Source organism: Agelaius tricolor, unplaced genomic scaffold (genome assembly GCF_023055355.1).
Source record: "Agelaius tricolor isolate 1412-34295 unplaced genomic scaffold, bAgeTri1.0.p SCAF_19, whole genome shotgun sequence".
Lineage (NCBI taxonomy): Eukaryota > Metazoa > Chordata > Aves > Passeriformes > Icteridae > Agelaius > Agelaius tricolor.
In genome coordinates, this window is record NW_027269279.1 from 8,784,600 (window position 1) to 8,809,755 (window position 25,156).

General features: G+C 44.6%; 1 protein-coding gene across 4 annotated transcripts in view; it reads right to left on the bottom strand.

Moving 5' to 3' along the window:
- Nucleotides 1-1,111: 1,111 nt before the first annotated feature.
- LOC139598158 (multidrug resistance-associated protein 1) overlaps nucleotides 1,112-25,156 on the bottom strand; it is a 46,436-nt gene continuing 22,391 nt past the window's right edge. The window contains exons 13-32 of one of the 4 annotated variants that reach the window (XM_071444158.1): nucleotides 23,506-23,652; nucleotides 23,050-23,137; nucleotides 22,503-22,572; nucleotides 21,532-21,658; nucleotides 20,245-20,421; nucleotides 19,069-19,236; nucleotides 18,531-18,708; nucleotides 16,842-16,886; nucleotides 14,912-14,996; nucleotides 13,382-13,520; nucleotides 12,252-12,459; nucleotides 10,880-11,190; nucleotides 9,382-9,581; nucleotides 8,489-8,615; nucleotides 8,030-8,131; nucleotides 6,916-7,062; nucleotides 5,857-6,015; nucleotides 4,529-4,695; nucleotides 3,759-3,953; nucleotides 1,112-2,619 (exon numbers count right to left, since the gene is read on the bottom strand). In XM_071444158.1, the coding sequence (XP_071300259.1) occupies nucleotides 2,511-2,619; nucleotides 3,759-3,953; nucleotides 4,529-4,695; nucleotides 5,857-6,015; nucleotides 6,916-7,062; nucleotides 8,030-8,131; nucleotides 8,489-8,615; nucleotides 9,382-9,581; nucleotides 10,880-11,190; nucleotides 12,252-12,459; nucleotides 13,382-13,520; nucleotides 14,912-14,996; nucleotides 16,842-16,886; nucleotides 18,531-18,708; nucleotides 19,069-19,236; nucleotides 20,245-20,421; nucleotides 21,532-21,658; nucleotides 22,503-22,572; nucleotides 23,050-23,137; nucleotides 23,506-23,652 (2,949 nt within the window). In that variant the 3' untranslated portion in view covers nucleotides 1,112-2,510. Of the gene's footprint in view, nucleotides 2,620-3,758; nucleotides 3,954-4,528; nucleotides 4,696-5,856; nucleotides 6,016-6,915; nucleotides 7,063-8,020; nucleotides 8,132-8,488; nucleotides 8,616-9,381; nucleotides 9,582-10,879; nucleotides 11,191-12,251; nucleotides 12,460-13,381; nucleotides 13,524-14,911; nucleotides 14,997-16,841; nucleotides 16,887-18,530; nucleotides 18,709-19,068; nucleotides 19,237-20,244; nucleotides 20,422-21,531; nucleotides 21,659-22,502; nucleotides 22,573-23,049; nucleotides 23,138-23,505; nucleotides 23,653-25,156 lie in introns of those variants that run through there. The other 3 variants (XM_071444157.1, XM_071444159.1, XM_071444160.1) reach the window with 3 other exon arrangements.

Sequence of the window (25,156 nt, forward strand, 5' to 3'; positions counted from 1 at the left end):
AGTACTGTGATGAATCTGGAGCTCAAGTCTCACAGAAGTTATCTGGAGTTGGTTAAAGCAAACTATGTAAAGGAGTTAACACTTGGAGATACCATGTAGGAGAGAAATGCTACCTTAAAAAATCCTTATCCCATGATTCCAGGTTTAAGGCAATACTGAAGCTGCTAAAGCCAGAAAATAATCAAAATGTCATGCATTGATTTACACCAGTTCAGGCCATACATGTACTGTGCAAGTCACAGTCCCAGTGCCCCAGATGGCCACAAGACACACAGGAATGCCAAAATGTTCAAGGTGTCAGTGACCCCAAGCACAGTTGCTGCTGTGCCACATCACTGTCACACTGCAAAAGGATCTGCGTGGGGGTCAGGACTGGGAACACTTACAGAAGTAGCTCTGTTCACACACATGAATTAGGGTGGTTTCTGCAAGTCTTCTGAAAATTCTGAGCTGTTTTTTTGGCAGAATCAGCTTTTCCAGATGTGAGAAATCTTCCATGTTGCAGTAAATATCAGCCCAGAGACATCAATGTGCACTGAAATCAGATGCAGTAAATTCAACTGTACAGCAGCTCCCCTCCCTCTTCCCTGCCAGGAATGGGGTGGAAGGGGAGGCTCACAAAGTGCTCCTGGAGGATGACTGTTCCCAAGCAGGGAAGGTGTCTCAGTGGCACTGACAGTTCCTCCCCTGCGTCTCTGCAGGGAGCTCCATCTCCACCTGCATGTACAACACCAGCCCAGAGCCCCTCTCAGCACAGAGCCCTGTGCTCTGCTCCTACAAACCATGTGCTCCAAGCATCATCCCACCCTTCTGTCCACCACTGTGCTGCACCAGTGTCTGGGGATTTGAAAAGCTGTAACTCACAGCTCATCCCCAAAGTCCCCAGCCAGCCCCTGCTCGTCCCCTTTCCACAGAGAAAATTCACACCAAGCTCAGGAGCCCCATGGACACCATGGGGGTGACAAAGGTCCTCAGCACTGGGGCTCCTGCTCTGCTGAGCCTTCATCATCACCTGATCAGTGGAAGCAGGAGCACTAATTTCTACTTTCAAGGCAAAAAGCTGAACTGACAAAGCAAACCCTTTGTCAAACACAAGGCAAGAAATAACACGTTTTCTTTCAAACAATTTTTTACTGCAAGTTCTTTGCAAATATTTGCATTGTCATTACAAAAAATACCAAAGAAATTTTCAATCTATTCAATTTCAGAGTGTCATAATTTACAAAAAAATAAATAGCTTTACTCTAAGGACAACAATTGTCTAGTATTAAGGTCAGCAATATCAATCACAGAAGTCCACATTCTCAGTGCTGAGTATCTGGATCCATCTGACTTAGTTTGCTTTCTTCCAGCATTTTCCTTTAACATAAGACTAATCAGAACATTAGAAAAGTAACTTTTTTCTTACCACAACAAGCTGAAAATTCAACATAGATCTTGAAAACCAGACTCCCTTGCCATTTTAATTGTTAGACCCTTCCGACACAAAACCTTAAAAACGCCTTTTTTTTTTTCTTTAACAACTGCAACAGAACATTTTCCCACAAAAATTTAAGAGTCAACAGCAGCAGCATGAAGGGCATGTTTCTTTGATATAAGGCTAATGGTCCTTGATGTGGCAGAGCTGCTATGAAAGCACAGAACTACCAAAGCCAAGGGTGTTACAATCAAGGTCACCCTGAGCCTGCAGCCTCTGCTCAGGCACATCCTCCCTGCTCAGCCCTGTCCCCACAGGTGTCACCAGCACTGGGCACCCCAGTGGGAATTCCTGAGTGAGCTGGGGGTGACATCAGCACACAGCAACACACCAGCTGCTGCACAGTTTGGTTCTGGAGATGTGCTGGAACACTGCTCTGAAGTTGACTGTGCTTTTTCACATCAGCACTGCTGACATGACAGTGAACTTGCTGCTCTATGCTGTAAACACATGAAACCTTTAGGACAATGCATAAAGCATTAACCATGTACAGTAAATGCCATAAGGAGAAAGTCTGGCACACCTTTTATTTCACAAGAAGAAAAATCTTTGGACTATAGTACTTTATGCCACAAAATGTTCCAAGTGCATCCCACAATAGATGGCTCATGAAATGAGGAATCCACAAACAAGCAAATAACTAGCATTTGCAAAAATATTTTCAACAAAAAAAAAAAAAGGAGGGAACTTCAGAACATAAAAGAGATGAGAAGAAAAAGCTTTTCTGAATTTCTCTGATGAATCACTCGGCCATACATCTGAGTGTATAATGACAGATTTCAGGCAAAAAATAGGAGTCTCTGAAGTGTCTTCCACAGTGTAGGAGCTTCTCCTGAAGGTGGCTAAAATCAATACTAAGGAGAAGTAAAAAATAAGGAAAAATTGCATCTTTATGTTGCTTCCACTGCCACGCTCTGGCTAACTTCACTGTGCCTGAAACTCAGCTGTGTGGTTCAGTCCAGCTCAGGGGAAGTTACAGCTCTCCAAATGTATCTCCTCCCTCTTCCCCACAGCAAATAGTCAAGTTCAAGTGCTACACCAAGCCCGAATCTTTGGCCATACTATAGAAAATGCCTTTTTCCTGAAGTAGTTGGTCTGGGGTACCACACTCCACCACTTCTCCTCTCTCCAGGACTAAAACTCTGTAAAACAAGGAGAGGGGAAAAAAAACAGGAAAATAGTCACAAGAAGATCCAGAAAGTCAGTGAACATATGTGTACAGACAGAGACTGCAGCATAGCCATTATTTGCAAGTGCTGACAGTGTGATCAGGCTGAGGTGCTCACTGTCCCTCCCAGCTCTCTGCAGATGGTCTGTGTGCTGCATTGTTTATACAGCACATGGCCACCCAGCCATCTGCAGACACAGCACATGGTCACCACCCATCTCCTCCTGCACAGGAGGCTCTGGAGGGCACTCTGAGCCAGCCAGAAGCGAGCTGGCAGCACTTCTTGTCAAGGTGTGAGAGGGCCTGTAAGACCCTGCAAGACCTGGGGTAACCTTCCCTTAACACCCCTGCACACCAACTGCTGCTCCACAGCCTCTGTGACAAACAACAACATCCAGCTGGCACAAGGAAGTGCACCAGGTCAGCCTGAGTGCTCCAGCTCCCCCATGCATGGAAGCACTGCAGAGATGGTCACCAAGCCCTGGCAGGGGCTGCAGCCTGGAGTCACCACTGCCACTGCTGAGCTGGATGTTCCCTGCAGGCAGTGCTCCTCTCATCAGTCACCACTGACAGCACAGAGGGCTACAAAGGCACGCTGAAATCCTAGCAGTGCTCACTTTGCCATTCTGTGATAAAAGGGACAAGAGCCTAAAACTGAAATATGAGACAACAACTTGGCCCTCAAGCCCACCTCAGCAAGGCAGCCAGCACAAGAGAGGCTCTATGAACTATAACCAGAAGTGATGGAAAGTTGAACACCAAATGAACTTCAGAGGGCAGGATCTACCCCTTGGGATTCCTTATGCTGTCTGTGCCTGAATTAGGGCAAGGACCCAGGAACAGACTCCTGTCCTTGCCTCTCTCCCCTTCCCAGTTTGCAGGAACAGCACATTAGCAGAGAGACAGAGGGACCAGAGGAGCTCCCCAGGGCAAGCACAGCCACCACAAGCCACACAAACACCCCAGCCCTCAAAACAGGCATTCCAGCAGCTCTGTAGCTGCAGAGGCAGCTAAAAAGGAACCAGTAAACACCCACCTAACACAAAGATTGCCATTTAAGTGGAGCACAGTGCAGGTGACACAGTCTGCAAGCTAAGAGCAGCACCACCTCACCTGGTGTAGTCCATGATTGTGTTCAGACGATGTGCTATAGTTAACACAGTACATTCTTCAAACTGAGACTTTATAGTGGACTGTATGAGCTTATCTGTTTCAAGATCAACAGCAGCTGTGGCTTCATCCAGAACCAGGATTTTGGACTTCCTGAGCAGAGCTCGTGCCAGGCACACCAGCTGGCGCTGCCCCACGCTGCACAGAGGGGATGGAGCAGGGGAGAAAAGTCAGAACAAGTTTAGAGCACTCATTGGTACTCATTTTGAAACCTGGCAATTCCTTGTTCTAAAGATAACTTGAGTCTTACTATTTTCCTGCAGAATATCTAATAGCATCTGAAACTACACCCCCTCAAAAATGAGGTCCTGGCAATGCAGTAGGAGCATACAAGTGGTTTCAGCATAAGTGCATCAGGCTGGTTCACTGCATCAGTAAAGTGGTGAGGACTGCACTTTAAATGGTTTCTACAAACTCAATGATAAAACCCTGATAAGGTGCAAATAGCAAGTGAACAGCTTCCTTAGAACAATGCTGCTGCTTAAAGCCAAGCTGCCCAAGCTGCCTTGCACTCAAACTATTTCTTAAAATTATTTGAAATGCCCAAAGTGAAGAGCTGAAAACACGTTGAATAAAACCTAGTAGTCTGTTTGCCTGGTCACACGTTAAGAATTCTCCAGCTGCCTCCCCAGATTGTGACACAGGGCTGGGGCATTAGAACTTGCCCAAGCACACCCATGATTCAGTTCAAGCACACACTTTCTTTGACCTACCTGAGGTTCTCACCACCCTCAGCACACTCATGATTCAGTTTATCAGGAAGGGATGATACAAAGTTCTTCAGGTGAGCCAATTCCAAAGACCTCCAAATGTCTTCATCAGAGTATTGGTCAAAAGGATCGAGATTCATACGCAGAGAGCCAGAAAACAATATTGGATCCTGCTCATGGGGAGAGAAAACTGACAATGGACACAGAACATGGCAAGGGCTCCACAAATATTTCTTAGATTACAAAAGGAAACAACATGTGCAGGTGCAGTTGCAAGCAAGCTAATACACTGAATTTAGGAGTGAGAGCTCATTTTTTTCCAATAAAAAGTTATTCTCACTCACTCTTCTTGGGGGCCTGACCTCTTCCCTTTGCAGATTCTTGCAGTCCAGACCTTTCCATTAGTCAGTAACTCATGAATTCAGAAAAAACCCCAACAAAACAAACAAGCCAAAACACCCAAACCCTGGCCAACTTTGTTTTTACTGGACCTCTAGGCTAAAATAGAGGCCCTCCCTGCTTAACCATCTGTCAGCAGGGACTACCAGGTCAACTTCTCACTTCTTGGGGAATTAACCATCTGTAAATATTTCAAAACTCCTCAGCCGCAGTATGAATGAAATTACTCCTTTTTTTTCTCAGACAGGAAAAAATACTACTTTAGAAATATTGATGCAAAACAATCAAAAGGAGAGAGCAAAGTCCACCCCCAGATTTCCAAAAGAGGTGGTACAGAAAACCTTTCACAGTGAGCTCATTTGTTTTTGCCAGTGTGCTGCAATGATAATTGAAAACATCACATTTCATGGTCTTACTCTGAATCAGAACAGGCAATAAAGGCTACACAGTAAGAACAAAAACACTTGAGACTGAATCCAATGCTCATAAAGATGTATTTCCAAATGTTTAGGACTATCAAACCCACAGCTGGCTGGACTAGCCTGGGATGGTTTCTGTGCAAGAACAGCACTGATGGCACACACTCTGCCCAGTTCACAAGGGGATCCCAAGCAGGTGCTCAGCTGGGATCAGCCCTTCCCACTCAGGCTGAGCTGTCTGTAGTCTGTAAGTGATCAACTCCTGAATCCAGAGGCCAAGGTTTTGCTTCCACAACATGGCTCAGCCAAGTTCCTACTTGTTACCTGGCACAGGCAAACTGAAACCAGCCTAGGGAAAAAAGCCTGGTTTCAAGTCCATGAAAGGGCAAGCTGAAGTGACTGAATTTCATAGCACAGATCAGAGGAGGAATAACAATTTTCCCCTCAGTACTTTATGGAAGGAGCACTGCAAAGAGCAAAGAAGTTCAGGTAGTGCCAGGATTTTGCACCTACCTGAGGGATGATGGTGATCTTGAACCTCAAGTCATGGAGTCCTATCTTGGCAATATTAATCCCATCAATGATAATTTCACCTTCAGCTGCTTCATTAATCCGAAACAAACCCAAAGTAAGTGAGGATTTTCCGGCTCCTGTTCTTCCAACTATTCCAATCTGTTGGGAAGAAATACAAGAACAACTTACTCTAGGAAAGAGTTCAAGTATTTCCAAGCATTTCCACCTGAAACCAACACATTGTCATACTTCTGGGGTTATCCACACACCAAAGGCATTCAGATTCACACTGTATGTTTTACTTCCCAGTTAGACTGAAGTCTTGATCAATTCTTTTCAAATATAAAAGATGGCTACTTTGGTTGGCTGATACACCTCTGGCCATCTGTCCATTCTAACCACTTGAGGTAGCATTCTGCCCATATTTGTAGGTACAAAGTGTGCACTCAGGAGAAAACAAATGCCCAGTTGGCTACCACTAATAAGGAAGCTGGATAGTAGATCTCTCATAGCTACCTTTTATGCTGCTGTGCAAGACCACACTATTAATAGACATCAGAGAATCCACACAGGACTGGGCAAGGAAGCAGGAGGAGAAACACACAGATCAGCTTGGCCAGATCCAGAGAATCTGCTCTGAAGTCCCATTTTTTCCTGCAGTCTCACCTTGCAACTTCTGCCTCACTAGATCAGGCTTCCCCCCTTAACTGTGGGCTATTTTCCTGAGATTATAATTAACTTTATCTCTCTGCAACCTACTCCTCTTTGCTTATGGCAAACAAATTAGCAAAATTCCCTGGGAAGGGGAGACAAGACAGGATAAACCTCACCTCCCAATGAAACCAGGCCAAATGATACTTGGCAGCCCCACATAACTGTGTCTCCTTATCCCTGATGCAGAACACACCTTGCAAAGGCTCAGAACGCACAACATCTGCAGGGCTGATTCCACAGAAGCTTTTCTAGTTCTTAAGAGCCCCAGACACAGAACAGCACAGGGTTAAGCCTCTCCCATGCAGACCTGTGAACTCAGCACCCTGCCACGGATTCAGGCATTACCTTTTCCCCCCCATTGATGGTAACATTGATGTTTTTCAGGACCAGGTCCAAGTCCTCGCGGTAGCGCAATCCATAGCCCCGGAACTCCACCTTCCCCTCCTGGGGCCAGCTGCTGCCTGGGGCTGTCTGCTCAATGCTCCACTCAGCCTGCAAGAGCCACACAGACACCTCTGATCAGCTGCTGCAACCAAACACAGCCTCAGAGTACCCAGATTGCAATTAACAAAAATCCTTCTGAGGGGATTTGCAAAAGGAACTGTGATGAGGAGAGGAGTCTCAGGACAGATGAAGGGCTTGGCTGTCTCAAATCCCACTTGCTGGATAAACTTCCCTCTTGCCAATGGCAGAATCATGCGGGCAGCACACATTCAGACAACCTGTCTGTACACCCCACCATGGCAAGGAAACCTCTGGGGCAGCCACAGGTGCAACTAGAAGCAGCTAGGCTAAGCCTGTGCACTAAAATATCCATAAGCTGGCAAAAAGCTGCCGCCTCAGCCTCCCACAGAGGTGAGAAAGCAAAGAATACACTGCATTCACTGCCACTGCCAAATAAAAAGGCTTTTGCGTGTATAAACACTGGTCTGCTACCAGAACTTATAAAAAAAAAATCTAGGAAGGGTCTTCATAATGTTTGGCTGCAAAAATAGTGACCCAGGTCAGGTTCAAGTGCAGGCAAGGCAAAGAGAAGACCCAGGGAACTCCACAATCATAAAGGGAACAATTATACATTAAATGAATGATGTGATTTGAATCAAAACAAAAAAAAAGTAAAACCTTTTTATTCCCCATACTGAGTGCAAAAAGAGAAACACATAAAAACATTATGTTTGAAGTTTTAGGAAACCAAAATATTTGTGCTACCCTACTGCTTAGCCTTGAACATCAGAGCACATTTCCTAAATAGCACTGTGTAAATACCAGTGGGAACACCACAAAAGCACCAACAGGAGCTTCCCAGTGGGACCCAGCCCATCCCTGGCAGGCACCCACAGCCCTGAGCTCTGTCCCACCTCAGCTCAGAGCACAGCCCACCCTCCAACCACTCAGTGGGCAGCTGAGACCTCAGAGCAGGGCACTGGATTCCACAAGGGGAGTGGAGAGCTCACTGTACCTCTTTCTCCATTTCAGAGTACTCTTTGACTCTTTCCACAGCAACAATGTTGGTTTCCAGCTCGGATGACATGCGAACCAGCCAGTTCAGGTAGGCTGTGATCTGCAAGGAGGAAAGCAGTCAGAGAGCAGGGTACACTGAACAAGTTACCTGCAATTAATGGAAAATGTGGAACAACCAAAGCACTGCAATTTCAGGCAAGATCTTGGCTAATCAGTGCTGGACAGGAGGAAAGCCTAAATGCCTTTAAGATGCACAGGATGAGACACCCTGGCCACATCCCCTCACACAGGGAAAGCAAAGAAGAAACTTCCCAGCATCTCCTCAGATACTATTTGTAATTATTATATTCTATGTTCTTTATATTAGTTTTCCATCCAAAGCCCTATCAGGGCTCTGATTTCCCAATGCAGTCTAACAATTCAGAGGTTTTGCTCTTTTTGGAAAAGGCAAAATTACCTGCAGTGAGTAGGACACTGAGAGGCCAACCAGGCCTGCACTGAGTTTGTTGCGTGCAATCACTGCAAACAGTGCTGCAAACAGGACAATGCAGTTCCCCACGTACTCCAGACGGACTGCCAGCCACCTGCAAGGCACAAACACATCCTTCCAGTGCTTCATCACAGAGATCAGAGATATGGACAACAAATCCTCTGTTACACATCTGTTTTTGTAAGATTAGTAATATGGCAAGTGTGTCCGGCTAGTGACACAAGCATTGCGAGATGTCTCAGGTTCTGCTTCAGCAGTGTGTGAATCTAGAGGCATCCAAAATTAACGAGTCTTCCAGGTCATAAATTCCTGTCTTAACTACAACTACTTTCTGAACATAGGGATCAATGAAACAAAACTTTTAAAAGTTTTGTTATAAAACTTATAAAAGTTTTGTTAATAATATACTCCAGAAGCAAGGCGGGAACTGTCAGAAAGGTGAGAGATTCAACAGTAATTCTAATTGTTACACATCTTTATTTTGTAAGATTAATCATAAGGCACGTGTGTCCTGCTAGTGACACTGCAAGATATTTGAGGTTCTGCTTCAGCAGTGTGTGAATCTAGAGGCATCCAAAATTAATGAGTCTTTCGGGTGCAGAAATTCCTCTCTTAACTACAACTACTTTCTGAACATAGGGATCAATAAAACAAAACTTTAAAAATAATACAACCCAGAAGCAAGGCAGGAACACTTGGAAAGGTGAGAGATTCCGAAGTAATTTTAATTTCATCACAGAAGTTTGAACAAAACATCTCTGGAACGGATGAACCCACAGAGCCAAGCATGCCGAGAGCTGTGACAGATAAGGAGCACAGATCCACGTCCTCCCCAGGTAAGCCTGCAGCCCCAGTGGTACCTGTTGGCAACAATGCTGGGGTAATAAGCCTTCTGGTTCTCGTCCACCTTGATGTCGTTCTGGCGGATGAAGCGTTTCTGCTCCTGGAAGGCGCGGATGACGCTCACGCCCAGCAGGGTCTCGTTGAAGTGCGAGTACACGGGCGAGCGGCTCACCGACTCCAGGCGCTTCAGCTGCCGCGACGTGGCCACATAAAACCTCTGCCAGTGAGAGACAGCACCAGAGCCACGGTCACTGCAGGAATGTGCCCCCTCTTGAGGGAGTGACAAAACTATCCTTTGTCCCCTTAGAAAGGAAATAAGGCCAGAAGTTCCTCTCCTGGATTAGGTGAAAAAGGCATCTCATAGGACCCAGGGGACTTCACCTCAAACTTAAGGATAGCTAACTGGACAGGAGCCAAAAAGTCCTGCCTGGGCAATTTACTAGAAAAAGAAGAGAACAAAGAAACTAAAGGCTTTTACCAGGGGCAGGAGGGCCTCTTGCACCTGGATCGGTTTTTCTCTGTAAAGGGTTTTGTTATTTTGCCTTTTATTAAACCTTTTTGTTTCCAACACTGCCACAGAAGCCATCCTGCTGCTTTTATGCCTTCTAAGGTAGCTGAGCTATCTTGGGTGTGAAATACATCCCCAAGAGCTTGAGACCTGCCTCAGGGAAACTATTTCAGGTTACATCCAGATTGTGTCTGGAAAGACAAGGGGAATCATAAACAGTTCCCTGCCATCTGGGCTGTAAGTGACAGAGATTCAACTCACAGGTGGGAATACACACCTTCTCCAGCACTTTCAGGCCTGAAGGACCATGACATACACTCTGCTACCTTTAAACAACTGCCAATCAACCCATCTCATGCCAGAGCCATTTTCTCCTCTTTCTTTTATCAGCAAATTTAATTCAACAGCATAAAACACACATATCACCACTTTAAGGTTTACTAATGGAGCCAGAAGGATTTACAAATTCAAGAGCCAAAGTCATACCCCAGCTGCTTCTCTTTATTCTGTGCTGGCTCTTCCAGTTTTTAGAGTGAAGTCAGAGTGAAGCAAGCACACCCTGCCCACACAGGGTAAGAGTGAATGAAAGCCTGCCACCCACTCTATTGCTCTGTAGACAATATTCTGATGAAACAGGCACATGAGCAATACACACACATACCCCTCTAAAGGCGACTCTCATGTTTGGAAAGCAGTCTTGGAAAAGCCCATGTTTTCCATATTTGGGCCCTGAGCAACAAGCTGTGCAAAATTTTCCACAAAATCTAATGGCATTTTTATCAAGTAGGTATTAAAGGATTACCCTCTGCACAGAAGTCATTTTACACTTGACAAAGGAAGGAAATGCTGTGCTAACATCAGATTATCAGTAAACCATGCAAAGCACAGTCAGTCAAGCATGACTCAAACCCAGCACATTTAAATCCTTCCTCGTGCAGGGTAAGAACAGCCTCAAATAAGAGAGGATGTGCCTGCTGGTCCTGGTCCCCCCAGGTAACCCCCTTTACCTGCACGAACAAGTAGACAAGTCCCAGGGGTGGAATGATGACAGCAGCTATAGGTGTGGCCAGCAGGATGATGATACAAGCCCCAATGACATTAAAAGTGGAGCCCATGAACATCTTGATGATGGGTGGGATGGTGGAGTCGATGGTGTCGATCTCCTTGGAGAATCGGTTCACCAGGTTCCCGCTGGGCGTGCGCTCAAAGAAGCTCATGGGGGACCTGAGCACGTTGTGCAGCAGGTTGAGGTGCAGGTGCCGTGATGCAAAGATTCCTCCTATTGACACAACCATTGAGTAGCCAAACACAGCAATACCTAGGAGAGGAGACTCATTATTAACTGCTGCCACCTCTCACACAAAGCATCTTCCTCATTTTGTCATCATTTAGCATTAGGATGTTGTCACTATAGGACACAAAACAACACACAGCTGCTCTCAAGGTGAAAAAAGGGAAGTTTGTTTTCTGACTCTAACATTTATAGATTTCTGAAAGTGACACTGGATTGGAGGGTGAAAGTGCCACCTCTCCAATGACACTGGACAAACCAACAGTCCATTAAATTTCTCTTCTTCTCTAAATGAATGCAAGACAGTAAGTTATTTACAGAAAGTGTGTGAGAAAGTTCGTTACAAGAATGTAAACATCAGAAGGCTTAGAAAATCTTAAAAAATCAGGATGACAGTATGTCTCCAGTGCAAAAATCCTGAGAACTTGGGCTCACTTCAGGTAGACTCAGCAAATATGTCAAGTATTTAAAAAAAATAAAACCAGTGAAAACTCCTTTTATTGCTTCTCCATTACAAAAAATTGTTTAATATTTGAACACTTTCCCTGAGCAAAAAATCACTGAATTTGCTCTTGGCATTTGTTTTTTATTGTGGGATTTTCATGGCACTTCTCAAGTGGGGTACTTGGGGTGTTGGGTTTCATGACAAACAAACTCTAAACCACAAAGAGGACACAAAACAAAACATCCCTGAAGCAGCCCCTTAGGGCAGCTGAGCCAGGCTGGGGCTGCAGGGAGGCAGCACAGCCACAGCCTCCTGTGACAAACTGCCCTGCAGCCCAGGCCAGCACAGGCTGCTGACAGGCCAGGGAGACTCTTGTCAGATCAGACATTCTGTCAACAGTTCTGACTCATCAGCCAGCAAAACACTTCTCACTTTGAGATATTTCATTTACAAATGAAAGGAAAAACACATTTTGTAACTGAATAATTGCATAGGTTGGTTTGCTCACTTTTTTTTTAAATTCAAGTTTTTCATTTTTCTATGAAAACACACACTCAAATCCTTAGCAAAATGCTGCTGCAGGCACCAAGAGCATTAGAAACACTGAACCAGCAAATCTTAAAATACAGAAAACCAGGCAAACCTTGAGAAATTCCCAGTGCTCCATATACTCCCAGTCTGAGAGTTGTGTTCTGCTGTGTCCCATTGATAACAGGATCATCTGTCCATAAACTCAGCCAGTAGTTGGAAGACAAGGAGGCTATATGATTACACATAAAGAGGAAAATGGCCAAGAAAGACATACAGAGTCCAATTGCTTTCATGTAGTCCCAGTACACTGATGCCTTTACCTGAAGAAAGAAGACAGAAAGAAATGCTCATTTTGCAGCTAGGTTTCAAAAGCAGCAACTCCCCCTTGTCCAACACCTATTTAAAGTCAGTGTCCCTCCATGAGGCCATGAAAGCACAGCAGCTGCACTGCAGAGAGCCACAGCCTGGGAACACAGGCTGCAAAGCATTCAGTGGAGACATGCCAAACCCAACACTGCCCCAGGGCAGGCACACATCATCCCTGCCCTGTCATCCAAGGGAAGGGAGGAGTAGGGAGGGACCTGCCTGAAGTACCACAGAGCATCAGTAGCAGAGCCAAAAACTTCACTGAGCAGTTCCAGTTTCTGGCTCTTTGTACCACAAGATTATAAAGCCTTTAAACCAACCCTTGCTCCACATGGCTTGTATCCTGTGATCTATCTTTAACCAACAGCAAGCAATCCAAGCTTGGATTCAAGCAACATTGCTAGGAGCTGTAGCTGCCACTTTCCCAGGGACCTCAGTCTCAGGTTTCTCAAAAAGCCCTGGGTATCCTGGGATTAGACACTTATGTCTACAGTGGAAACTTGGCTTAAATTCATCTGAGTCAACTGCAGCTCCTTACTGAAGAGCAGTTTTCATTAGGTCACCTAATTTGTCACAACCTCTCTCCAAGAAATAGCTGCAAGGTTTTCATTCCTCCTCCTACACTTTGATGTGGTCAGGGCCATCATCTCACACAAGTTTTGTGTTGGCACTCTTCCTGCAGCAAACGTGGGGCTCAGGTTTGGGAGCAGAGGGCACAGCAACACTTCCATCAAGTAATAAACAACAAGCAGCAAGCTCAAGAACTCGCTCAGCCCGTTCTCACAACAGTTACATGGTCTTCAGAAGTTATTTTCTTCTGAAATAGATTTTTCCAAAACTGAAGAAGGGCACAGGAAGTGGGAACTGGAGCCTTACCCTGCCAGTCTTTGCAGTGTCAGCCTCTGTCAGTTTCCAGGAATTCTTCTCAGCAAGTGGCTTCTGCAGCTCTGCTGTGCTGCTCTGCTGCTGTGGCTTCCCAGTGTCTCTGCTGTATGTTGAAGAGTTGCTGAGCTGCCTGCTTGAAGACATTTCATTTTTAATCTTAGCTTGGCACAGGACAGGTGCTACCTCACAGCTAGGCTTTGGCAGTTCACAGCTCCAAGCCAGTGGTTTACACTCCTATGGAGATGTCCTAACCCCACCACAGGCCAGAGGTTCCTGGAGCCCCCCTTGTCCCCTCAGGGCACTCTCCCAGCCCTCCCTGCCAGCACTCACTTCCCAAGTACCCATGTCCAGGTGCAAGTAACAGTCACCAGATAAACAAGCCTTGGTTGCACAATCACTCCAGAAAGAAAAATGCTTGTGACCATCAAGATCAGCCTTTCCAAACCCCATCATCAGCTCAACAGCTGCTGGAGTGTGAAAAGGGTACCTGCCCTCCCCTCAAAACAGGCCATTTAACTCCCAGGCACTCATCAGCCTCCAGAAATAGAGTCTCTAGGGCACCATAAGAACAGAGGCACTATTAGAGCACTGTAAGAATGAGGCACAGACCAGGAGATGGTTTTGGAAAGGTGTAATCAGAGGGATTGCAAGCAGAATAGCAGCTGCATTAGGTCAGACTAAAGGTCCCCTTGGCACTTCACCCCATCTGACAGCAGTAAAATGCAGAAGCCTTAGGAACACACACAAAAGCTGCACTAACCAATAAAACACTCCCTTTTATGCAAGCCAAACCCACAATATCTACAACACAAGAGTTTCTTCATGGAAAGAACATCACGAGAGCTGTGTGTGCACATGAGTGTGCATCAGTGTGTGCAGCTGCACTGGGGCTGCAGCCCCAGGGTGTGTGTGTGTGTGTGTGTGTGTGTGTACATGAGTGTGCATCAGTGTGTGCAGCTGCAGGGGGCTGCAGCCCCAGGCTGTGTGTGTGTGTGTGTGTGTGTGTGTGTGTGTGTGTGCACACGAGTGTGCATCAGTGTGTGCAGCTGCAGGGGGCTGCAGGCCCAGGGTGTGTGTGTGTGTGTGTGTGTGTGTGTGTGTGTGTGTGCACACGAGTGTGCATCAGTGTGTGCAGCTGCAGGGGGGCCCAAATGCCAGGGGCTCCAATACCAGGAGCCAGCAGCTGGAGCCAGGGGCAGCTCCCAGGCACAGCAGGGACTGAGCCCAGCCCCTGCAGGGCTGCACCTTGCATGGACACACAGAATGGATCCCAGAGCAGACTGGTCCTGCCCAGGCAGAGAGGGGCTGAGGAGGTGCTGCTGGGTTTGTGGGGTGTCAGGTGCCTGCTGGACCTGGAACCACAGAGCAGCACAGCTTTGCCCTCCTCAGGCTGCTGGATCCAGCAGGATATACCTTCCCTCTAACAAATACCATAACCATCAAATTACTGTTTATCTCCACCTGAGTGACTGGATTGAATGGATGGGGGGCAAGAGGAAAAGAAAAAATAAAACCACACACCTATGCATCAGCTTTCCAGGGGCTTCATTCACAAGGCCTCCATTTTCTATAGGCTTGCCTTCCTTTGCAGATGGACTGTTTGTATCTGAGAGGGTGAAAAAGTAAAGATGAAAATGGTTAGGCAAAGAGACACAAGCATTTCATTTCAATACTAACTGCCTGTGGCAGTCTTTACGTGCAAACAAAGCAGGAAGCACAAGTATTTACAGATAATAACAGAAAATTGACCAGGTGAACAAATCAGTTTAGTTCAACCACCAACAGGGTTAATTGCCAAGACAGGGAACATTTATTTTTCTAGCAAATGTAGGTCAGTAATAATGTAACATAATTATGAGGACATATTTTATGTTCAAACATGCAATACCAAGTCACATGTGACCCACTCCATGGAAACAAACCAACACTCCAGCCACTCCTTTTCAAACCACAGCTTCTGCATAGTTAGTTATAAATTATTTTTTATTTTAAAATGCAATGAGAAGGCATTCTATAAATGATGGAGTGAAGCTGTAAGAACAGCAGACATATGCTGGTAACTTTGAGTCTTCCTGCAAAGTTGAGCAAGAAGAAATGTGCAAAATCCTGGTGTTTTAGGCCACTGCAATAATCAGATGACTTTGAGCAACAGATCTTTCCATGAGTTGTTATCCCACAACATCCTGCTTGTACCAAGATGCAGCACACTCGAGACAAGTGTCTGAAACACTCCAGAAAACCTGTCAGCTTGAAACAGTAACCTTTTCTGAGCAACTTAATTCAGTGTAGTCAAGTGCCAAGAGTAAAACTAGGTTCAGCTGATGTCAATTTTCCTTATAAAAACCAATTGTCAGATTCCTATAAAGTTAGCTGTCAGAAAATGTCACTAAACTCCATTTTCATGTATGGAAATTAATTTGGAATTTGCAACAAAGAGTTCTGTGTTTTTGAAGGATCTGTGCATGGTTTATGCAAAGGTATCAACCTGAATATACTCAAAAGATATTCAGGAAAATTTATGTAAATCTAGAGTCTGACATTTTCATCTTTTTATACAAAAGCAAAATATATGCATAAAACAGATCATCCACACATTAAGTGTGGACTGTTTTCCTTTCTGTGTCTGGAAACTGATTATTGGTTCATTACTCTAAAAGCCCAAAATAAATTGTTCAGCGTGGTCTTAAAAAGACAAAAACCAAAAAACATGAAAAAGTTAAATTATTTAGTCCTTATTTATGTGAGTAAGATCAAACCTAGATGGTACTGCTGGTTATTTTAAGCCCTTGACAGCACTTGTTTTGAAAGGTTCCCATATGAAAACCAGCAAGCATTCCAGCAACATACTGCCTTAGAACATTGCTGAAGAAAACGAAACCACAAATAAACCATCCTCCCCCTAAAAGCTCAAATTTGATTTCATGTTGTAGGCTATGAAGATTTCTTGCTTATTTAGCTGTATTTAGCTCTGAGAACAAAAAAATGCTCAAGACTGCCACAGTAAATCTGACAAATGCACTTGGGGTATAAGCCCAGTAGTGAGGGTCCTGCTGAAAAAAAGTACCCAGAAATTATGAAAGGGAACAGCTGTGAGCAGTGAATACACATTTGAGAACAAAAAGGACCCTCAGGGCTCAGTCCTGACTGATTGGTACACAATCCTTCTCTTGGTACACTCACGACATTTCTAAGTGCAGGGTGTACCTATAAAGTTTATTTAAAGTTTCCTCATGGAAGCCTCAGACACAGGATTGCTGCTGCTGAGTTACCTAAAGCTGCCACACAGCAACTGCTGCAGCTCACACAACCAAGGACAGGCAAACCATGCAGATACCTCCTCTGCACTGATAAAATTCTTCTAATAATGACTCAGTCTCTTGTAAATAAACTGCAGCTACTCATGTTACTCCAAGGCAAGCACTAATAGAAAGCCCACATGGCAAACAGTTACCTGTTTCCAGAGGTTGAATCGTTCCTTCTAACGAATGATCTGACTCTAAAAGCACATAAAATTCACTTTTTTTCCAGAACACGCTCTACCATTTTCAATCTTTACAACCTCACATCCAAGTAGAACAACCTAAACCACAGAACCCAAGGCAGAACCAAATTTGCTGAAATGGACCTACTTTTAATCCCAAGCCACAAGCAGAGTTTTCACACACAGAGGAGAAACCCCATGAAGCTGAGGATGGCCAGGCAGCACAGAGGCAGGGGGAACCCTCAGGAAGCCCAAAGGGAGAGGGAGGCTGGGAGGGACCAGAGCTGCAGCCAAACTCGGGGGCTGGCTGGGAGGAGAGGCTTTCCCAGCCCTGGAGCAGCAGATGTGCTCCAGCCAGAAAGCACCAACCCACTGTGCTCCCAGGCTGCCAGCACAGAGCTGCAGACACCAGGGAGCCTCCCTTGCAGAGTGGGAGAGCAGGTACCCTCCAGGCAGCTCCATCTCACACTGCTGGGCTCCTCCAAGGGCCTGGGACTCCCAACAGCAGTGACCTCTTCCACATCCAGTAAACATGAATGTTATCCCTATGAATCAGACAAACAATGCCTCTACTTTTCACTATTTACCACTGGCAGAAGATCACTTGACTAGAACTGATGAACAAATTCACTGCAAATAGGCCAAGCCTGTGATAATCCCCTCCAGATCACCAGGGTGGCACTGAAGGTAGAAGTGCCTCTTATGAGAAAACTGCGGAGAACCATGGCAAAAGTTAAAGCACTGGCTCACTTTCCAAAAGAAGGTTCAGTAATTAAATGGAAAAATGAAGTAATTTAGTTTAATGAAAAAGATTTCAAAACCTACTTTTCCACATTTGAAAATGGGAGGAGACAAAGACTAAAAGAACAAGGCTATTAAATGAGGCAAATCTTCACATTAAAGTTAACTTGTTAACTGCCTAGGGAAGCACAGAGAAAGTTAATTTGCCTATGAATTTCACATAGGCTGAAGACTGCAACAAGTCTGACTGTGCCCCAGGTAGCTACAGAAGCACCTACAGAAAACACCCAGAAGTTCACCTGCTCCCCAACTCGTGCCACCACTTCACCCCAGCCAGCAGAGTGCAGGCACCCCTGGCACATCTCAGTGTCAGGAAATCAGCACAGGCAAGCCATGAAGAAAACAGGCTGGAGAAAAAGACTAAGCTCCCCTATTAAAATCCAATACTGTAACTGTCTGTAGATAAAAGAAAAATAAATCTGAAGTGTATTCCTGTACCAGGGCAGCTCTACAGCTGTTCTGTAAAGCAGAAGCAGGAGTCAAGGACAGCAGCTAAATCACTGAGCTGCTTCCTCCTCCTCCCCATCCCCAAAGGAATCAGTTGCATACAGAAGACACAAGTTATCAGAGAGGAAGGGTGTATAAACCCCAGCTGGCCTTTATGCAGCCTCACTACCATCTGAATTTTGCACTGAGAGGAAATTTTACTACAGATCTGTTACACATTTTCCTGATTTTAAGAAAGAATGTGTGTTTAACCTCATAACCTTCAACACCCTCAAGAAATAAGCACCTCTACCTACACAGGCAATCACAAGAAACAGTAATTTAACTTTCCTATCAGTACTACTGTTTTTCCTGTAACAGGACTCCCTTATTAACATGACAGACAGCAAGAGAGTTTATTAGTGAGCTTACCACTGTTCTCCATGGTTTGTTCAGCATTAGCATATGTACGAAGAAACTCTGCAAAGGCCCCATCTTGCTCCAGCAGCTCCTGGTAAGAGCCCATCTCAGAGATTTCTCCATCAGTCATTACCAGAATTGTATCCATCTGAGGCAGGTAGTTGATTGCATGCGTTACCAAAACCCGGGTCTAAAGGGCAAAAGAAAAATAAAGGGTTTCTGTAATCTCAAATTAGTGAATGCCATGGTTGGACTCCAGCTCTTTACTGCTTGAATTCTGTGTATAATAGAACAGTAATGAGGCACAGGCATGCAGGATTTTAAGAGAACATTATCTTGATTTTTTCCATCAAATATTTTTGAATTACAGAAACCAAAGTAACTTTCACTACAAAAATGTCAGTGTTTTATAAAAGTCCTCTAAAAATTGCAGAAGGATCCTTTCATTTTTCAGCTGTTAGAAACTGAAATCTAAATATGCAACTTGACAAACTTGGAATCATTTGAACTCAGCCAAGAAAAAGCATTCTCTGGAGACATTATAACATACTTTATTTTTCAGGATTCCTTTTGGTCCAATAACTTTTTCAAAAATATGTTTCCCAACATGAGCATCAACAGCTGATAAAGGATCATCAAGTAAATAGACATCTGCATTGCAGTAAACTGCCCGAGCAAGGCTGACTCGCTGCTTCTGTCCTCCAGACAAATTCACCCCCTGAGGAAACAAGGAAACAGGAGCCTTTATTTACAGATGAAAGAACATGTCTTGCTACAGTTTATGAAAGACACAAGTCACAGGTGGTTTATTTAAATCAGAGGAAATTCAACATTGCATGAAACAGATCTCCACAACTAATTTCACTACCACAATAGCATAGGCAATCAGTCACAATCCTCCTGCAGAGGAGCACATCTCTTCTGTTCTCACTGTCAGGGAAGGGCTAGCCAAACCAAAAAATAATGTTTGCTAGTCCTGAAAAGCAATTAACCCTGACTGGCCTGCCTAGCTCTGTACATTCAGAGGCTGCTTTTCTTCTCAGCTGCATTTCTGCAGTGCTGCCTCTGATGTGAGAACAAACTCTGCTCCCACTGCACACTGAGACTGGCCTGCTGACACCAGGATAAAGCTGCAGCTTTGCTGCACGTGGGGCTGTGAGCTCTGTGCCCAGCTGGGAGCACAGGCAGGAGAGCAGCAGCTCAGGGAGCCCCAGCAGCCACAGCCCCTGGCACAGGACAGCAGCTCCTGCTCCACAGCTCTGCCCCATCCATGGATGCTCCCAAAGCCCACACCAGGCTTGCCTTGGTAACCAAGGGCCAGATTTGGGCTGATGGCTGTTTTTGTACATCGTGATTCGGATTTTTTGGAAGGGCTGGGTTGAAGACCTGTTTGCTTGTTTTGAACAAAACTGAAGTGTTCAGAAGATTTTTCTCTTCCTGTTTCTGTATACTTTTCTGTTCTATATAGAATAGAACGTGGCAACTTAGAAACAATTACAAACTGTCACTACAAGATGGTTTTATATTTGTAACTGAGCACAGGTTTCCTCCCCTTTCAGGCTTAAGGAGAAGGAAAACACACTGTTCAAATCTGCCTCTTATTCTAGAGGATTCCTGCTCTCAAAGTTTTAAAATTCAATACAACTTCGAGATAAAGTAAAATAAGAGTCACACAGCCTTAACTACAAGCAATAGCACTGTTATGGTGGAGTGGGCACTGAAATACCTTTTCTCCAATTTCTGTTTTGTCTCCTGAAGGAAGAATCTCTATATCAGGCAGCAGGGCACAGGCCTCAATCACACGCTTGTACCTGCTCTCACTCAGCTCCCTCCCGAAGATAATGTTATCTTCCAGAGTTGCATTTTGGACCCAGGCTTGCTGAGGAACGTAGGCTACAGAGCCCTGCAAGAAAAATCAAGTTCAGTACTTTAGACTAAGAGTCTGCACAGAGAGTCAAGGCACAGCAGGGCTTTGTGAGGCAGGCAGTGCTAATCGCCTCACAAACTGCCCACGGTCATTTCCAAACAAAGCCTTTCTTGGGCTCCAGCCTCCTCCAAAATGTTATTTTTATAATCCTCTCTACAAGTGAATGTAACAAAGTGCACCGGTGGAAAATAAAGGGCTTCAAACAAAATATGATTAACATAAACCTGGAGGAAACATTTGTTTAGAGGACGTTTGCACAATCACTGCATGTCAAAAGTCATTACTTCTTTCATATAATTATAAATTATGTTCTGCACAAAAGAGTTTAATCTGGAATGCAAGTGTTTAACAAATGCACCCCTGCCAAGAGATTTCTGTAGAAAGCAGAGGAAGTGCTTCTCATATAAAAGTCACTTCAAAGGAGGAGACTGAGATAATGCAGAGTATTTTGCTTTGAGTATCAGCTCTGTCTTCTCTTTCTACACTCATAATTAGTGACTCAGATCTCAATTAGTTTATTTTTCCACAACAATTCTGAAGGTGGCCAAACCTACAGACTTTTAAATACAACAGATTTGTTTTGCTCTTAAAGTAATTTTATTTCCAGGTCATTTTTTCTCTGTTAGCTCTGTGCAGCTCTGATGTCTAAGAAAGAACAAACTGCAACACAGCTTTTCCCACGTTCAGGTGTCTGGGTGCAGCCTCTCCTTGTAATTCTCTGATGTCTGAGAAGGCAGAACCCAACACTGCTCTTCCTCAGAGAATATGTAACAGGGTCTCCCCATTTCATACCCAGCTACTAACAGGACTCCCCAGAACACTCATCTTTGAGTGCTCCACTGTTTTATTTGGCTAAATCTGACACCAAGAGATTTGGATGCTGTTGGGTGAAGGCTTAACAAGCAATGACACAGAGTGCAGGCTAAGGCATATACATGGTACATGTACATGTACATAGCCAGGAAAGCAGGCTAAAAAGTGCATTCATTTGAAAGGCTGTCTCTTCCCTCTTCACACCACTTGGAAATCTAGAATCCCACTGGCAATAGCCACAAACAGCTGAACAACTCTGCAGATGTGTCACACCTTGACAACCACGTAGCCTTCCTTTTTGTCCATCTCCCCCAGCAATGCAGACAGCAGTGAGGACTTTCCACAGCCAACTTGACCAACAACAGCCACCAAGGAGCCTTCAGGAACAGTGAAATTAATGCTGAAATAAAGTGCACACAATTCAGCCGTGCTTGCTGGCACACCCCAGTAGTTAAACAGTCAATTGAACTGCCCATCTAAAGCACAAACCATCAGGTGCCAGGTGCTCTGCAAACACTGACTCAGCACTGAAACTGGAACTGCTTGGAAACCCAAACCTCTCACTCAGAAAGCACCTAGCTCTCCTCAAACTTAGAATACAGAACATAATCTTAATATGTCATTAGTCTAGAGGGGAAGGAAATAGAAAGAAATAAAGCACTGTGACCCAATCTCGCCAGGATTTCTCTCAAGTGTTCTATGAACACAAATGTAAATACAGCAAATTTTTGTCCCAAAGAATTTGCCATTTAAGGCCTAAGTAAAAGCAGCCAAAGTTAAGGAAGGGAGCAGGGCACAGGGCAGACACAGCCTGTGGCTGCATCACTGTTTGCTTTCTGCAGCCTGGGATCAGGGACAGCAGAGTGCAGCGAGAATCAGCAGTGAAATGGAGCCCGAGGACACTCAAACAGGAGGGAGCAGAGCTGGCTGAGAGGGGCTGAGCTGGCTGCACCCTCTAGATGGAGCTCAGCCCATCTGCAGCAATCCCCTGCAGCTCTCTCTTCCCTGATCCCCACCTCTCCTGCTACCTCCCTTTATGCATTCCATAAATGCAATAAACTGAAAATCCCTCCAGTTCATAAAGCTCTAATTTAAATATATATATAGAGAGAGAGAGAACTGTTGTTATTTATTCTCTTTCTTCATGGCAACAAACTCTTCTCCATATGTACTTTATAATTCAAATATAGATCATTTATGGTGCAACAAGATTATGGAATGGAATAAAGAGCACCAATCTTTACCTGTTCAGCAAAGGAGGATCAGTTTTGGCCCAGCTAAACGTTGCATTCTTCACAACAATGCATCCTTCAGCTGCAAAGAGAAAACTCATACTTATAAAAGTACCAATGCAAGCAGCTACACTGTGTGCTCACAATCCAAAGTCAATCACACACACATGGGCAGAGGTATAAAGTTCCTTTTTCAGAAGAACAACAACTCACTGCTTGCCAAAAACTTGTGTTCTGCTTTTACTGAATTTGGCAAGACAGCAGAGAATCCAAGGTTACCCTTACAGGAATCAGGAGGTACATGAACATCAGCTACCCAGAGATACCAACTAATTCAGCTGCATCTCCAGCACTGCCAGACCAGTTGTGGAGAGGAAAGAAACTATCTGAGAAGGAAGAAGAACCTGTACATAATTTCCATTTTACAAATTCTCTTCTCTGTTTTCTGTCTCAAATTTATCAGCAAAACCCACCAAAAATGCAGTAAATTTGTTTTAGCAAGCAAAAGAAACCACCCAAAAGCTGCACCCACTGATTTACAACAGGCAAAGAAACTCACCCTCTTTGATGGGACCCCTGACTATGCTGTCTGGATCCAACTCCTCATGGGACAGGAACACCCTGAGGCGCTTCAGGGAGACACTGGCCTGCATGGAAAAGGATGCAAAACTCTTCATACTCTGCTCATTACCTTTATGTGCTCACTGTCTTGTGCCACATACACATTATATCATTATTATGCACTCCCAATCCCTCCTTAAATCCACTGCACAGCTGCTTGGATAGCCAAACTTTCACTTCCCACCCCACAAGAAATGGGGGTGATGGAAGAAACACCTTTCCACCACAACTGGGATTATTTCACCAGCACAGCACTTAACACACAGGAACTGCAAGGTCCCTTCCAGAGGTGGCCATATTTCCCCTCTGGTCATTCTCCAAGCAGGGGGATGCAATCTTTCCACCCAGGGCCTCCTCCTGCACACAAAGCACCTGTTAATGACTGAAATCTTACTTCTACTATGTTGCTGATGACCATAGGGAGCATGTTCAGTGGGAACCTGAGGATGTTGAATAATGCCAGAGAAACAAAGGCCTTCTGAGCATCCAAGATGTTGTTCTTGTCTATGGTGACATACACAGCAAACGTGGACAGGGCCACCTGAAACCAAGGGCAAAGGCTACAGTGAGGGTCGTTCTTAAAGCCACCAGGTCAGGAGCACAGTGTGACAACTGCAATCAGACTATAAATCAAAGGAAGAGCAATGTTCTGATAACTTTTTGTTCCTGACAACACTTTTTGCAAAACAAACACATGATTAAAATCTGCTGTTGTAAAAAGAAGTTGATGGCTCCTCTTTAAAAAGAGCCAAGTGTTCACTTTCCTCACATAGCAGAAGTGAAACCACAAAGATCCCAGGCTATTTGAGGTCACACAGCAGGAGAAGGGAAGTAGAGAAATTATCATTTTTCCTGATCTCTTTCAGTTTTAAGACACTCCTCAAAGTATCAGATATTGGATCAGTAACATATATTGACAGGAAAGTTAGAAGCACCCTAATACTAAACCTGGTTTATAGTTTGGAGAGACTACCACAACCCTAGATTTCCAAATACAGCCCACTTTATCATGGACAAGAAACTTGAAATGTTATTGCATTACAAAGATGAAGCCTTTTCTGTTGTGAACTGTTTGAGTTTCTTACTGAACAAGGAAATTACACTGAACCACTGTTATCATGAATCATAAGCTATAAAAATAACTCAAAAAATCCATACACTCATTTTTTAAATGTATTGAATATATTACAGTAAAATAAAGCAAACTAAGTAAAACCTCATGTTTGCTTTCACAACTATTCCCTTCATGGTGTTATCTTCCATGATAATACCCTCACACCTCAGTATATCACAAGATCCAGCTGCTTTTTTCCCACAGACTGCCAATTAAAACAAGAAATCAAAGTAGATAAACTTCTGGCACCCTCCCTCCTGAAAGACTTGAAATAATGAGCTCCCCATCTAAGTCTCATCTAAGCACAGCATCCACTGAAGACATCAGTGTTTCTGTTAACAAATCTGACTGCTGTGAAGACATGTATTGTTCTGGGTGCAGCAGCTGACTCAGCTGTGCCTTGTACAGTAGCTTGTTTGTACAGCCCTTAGTTTGGACAACCCTGTCCCAGGGAGAAAGCCCTCCCATGGAGATCAAAAACAAGACAGGGTCCAAAGAATAACCTCCCAAGCAGCATGTCTGCACTCTTGTGTTAGCAGCAATCAGTCTGAAATTCACCCTCAGCAGCACACAGGGCAGCGCTGCAAAGCCAGCAGGTCCTGGCTGTTACTAAACAATGCCTCTAAAAACCCTGGCCTTGGAAATGGGAGGGAGTAGAGGAAATAAAAGTTTTCAAGGTCAAAAGTGCTTCCAAACAGGCAATAATTTTTTTATCACAACATACACAAAAAAAACCCCAGAAATCCAAGCAACAAGATGCTGAAGAGCAGCCTTGCCCTCCGGGTTGTGCCCCCGCAGAGCCAGTGCCACACACGCCCGTGTGTGCTGGGACATCACACCAGTCTGCCCTCCCAGGCTCCACACAACAGCACTGGGGAGCCCACCTGCAGGGTTTTATTTAGAAATTTCATTTAATAATGTATTTATATTC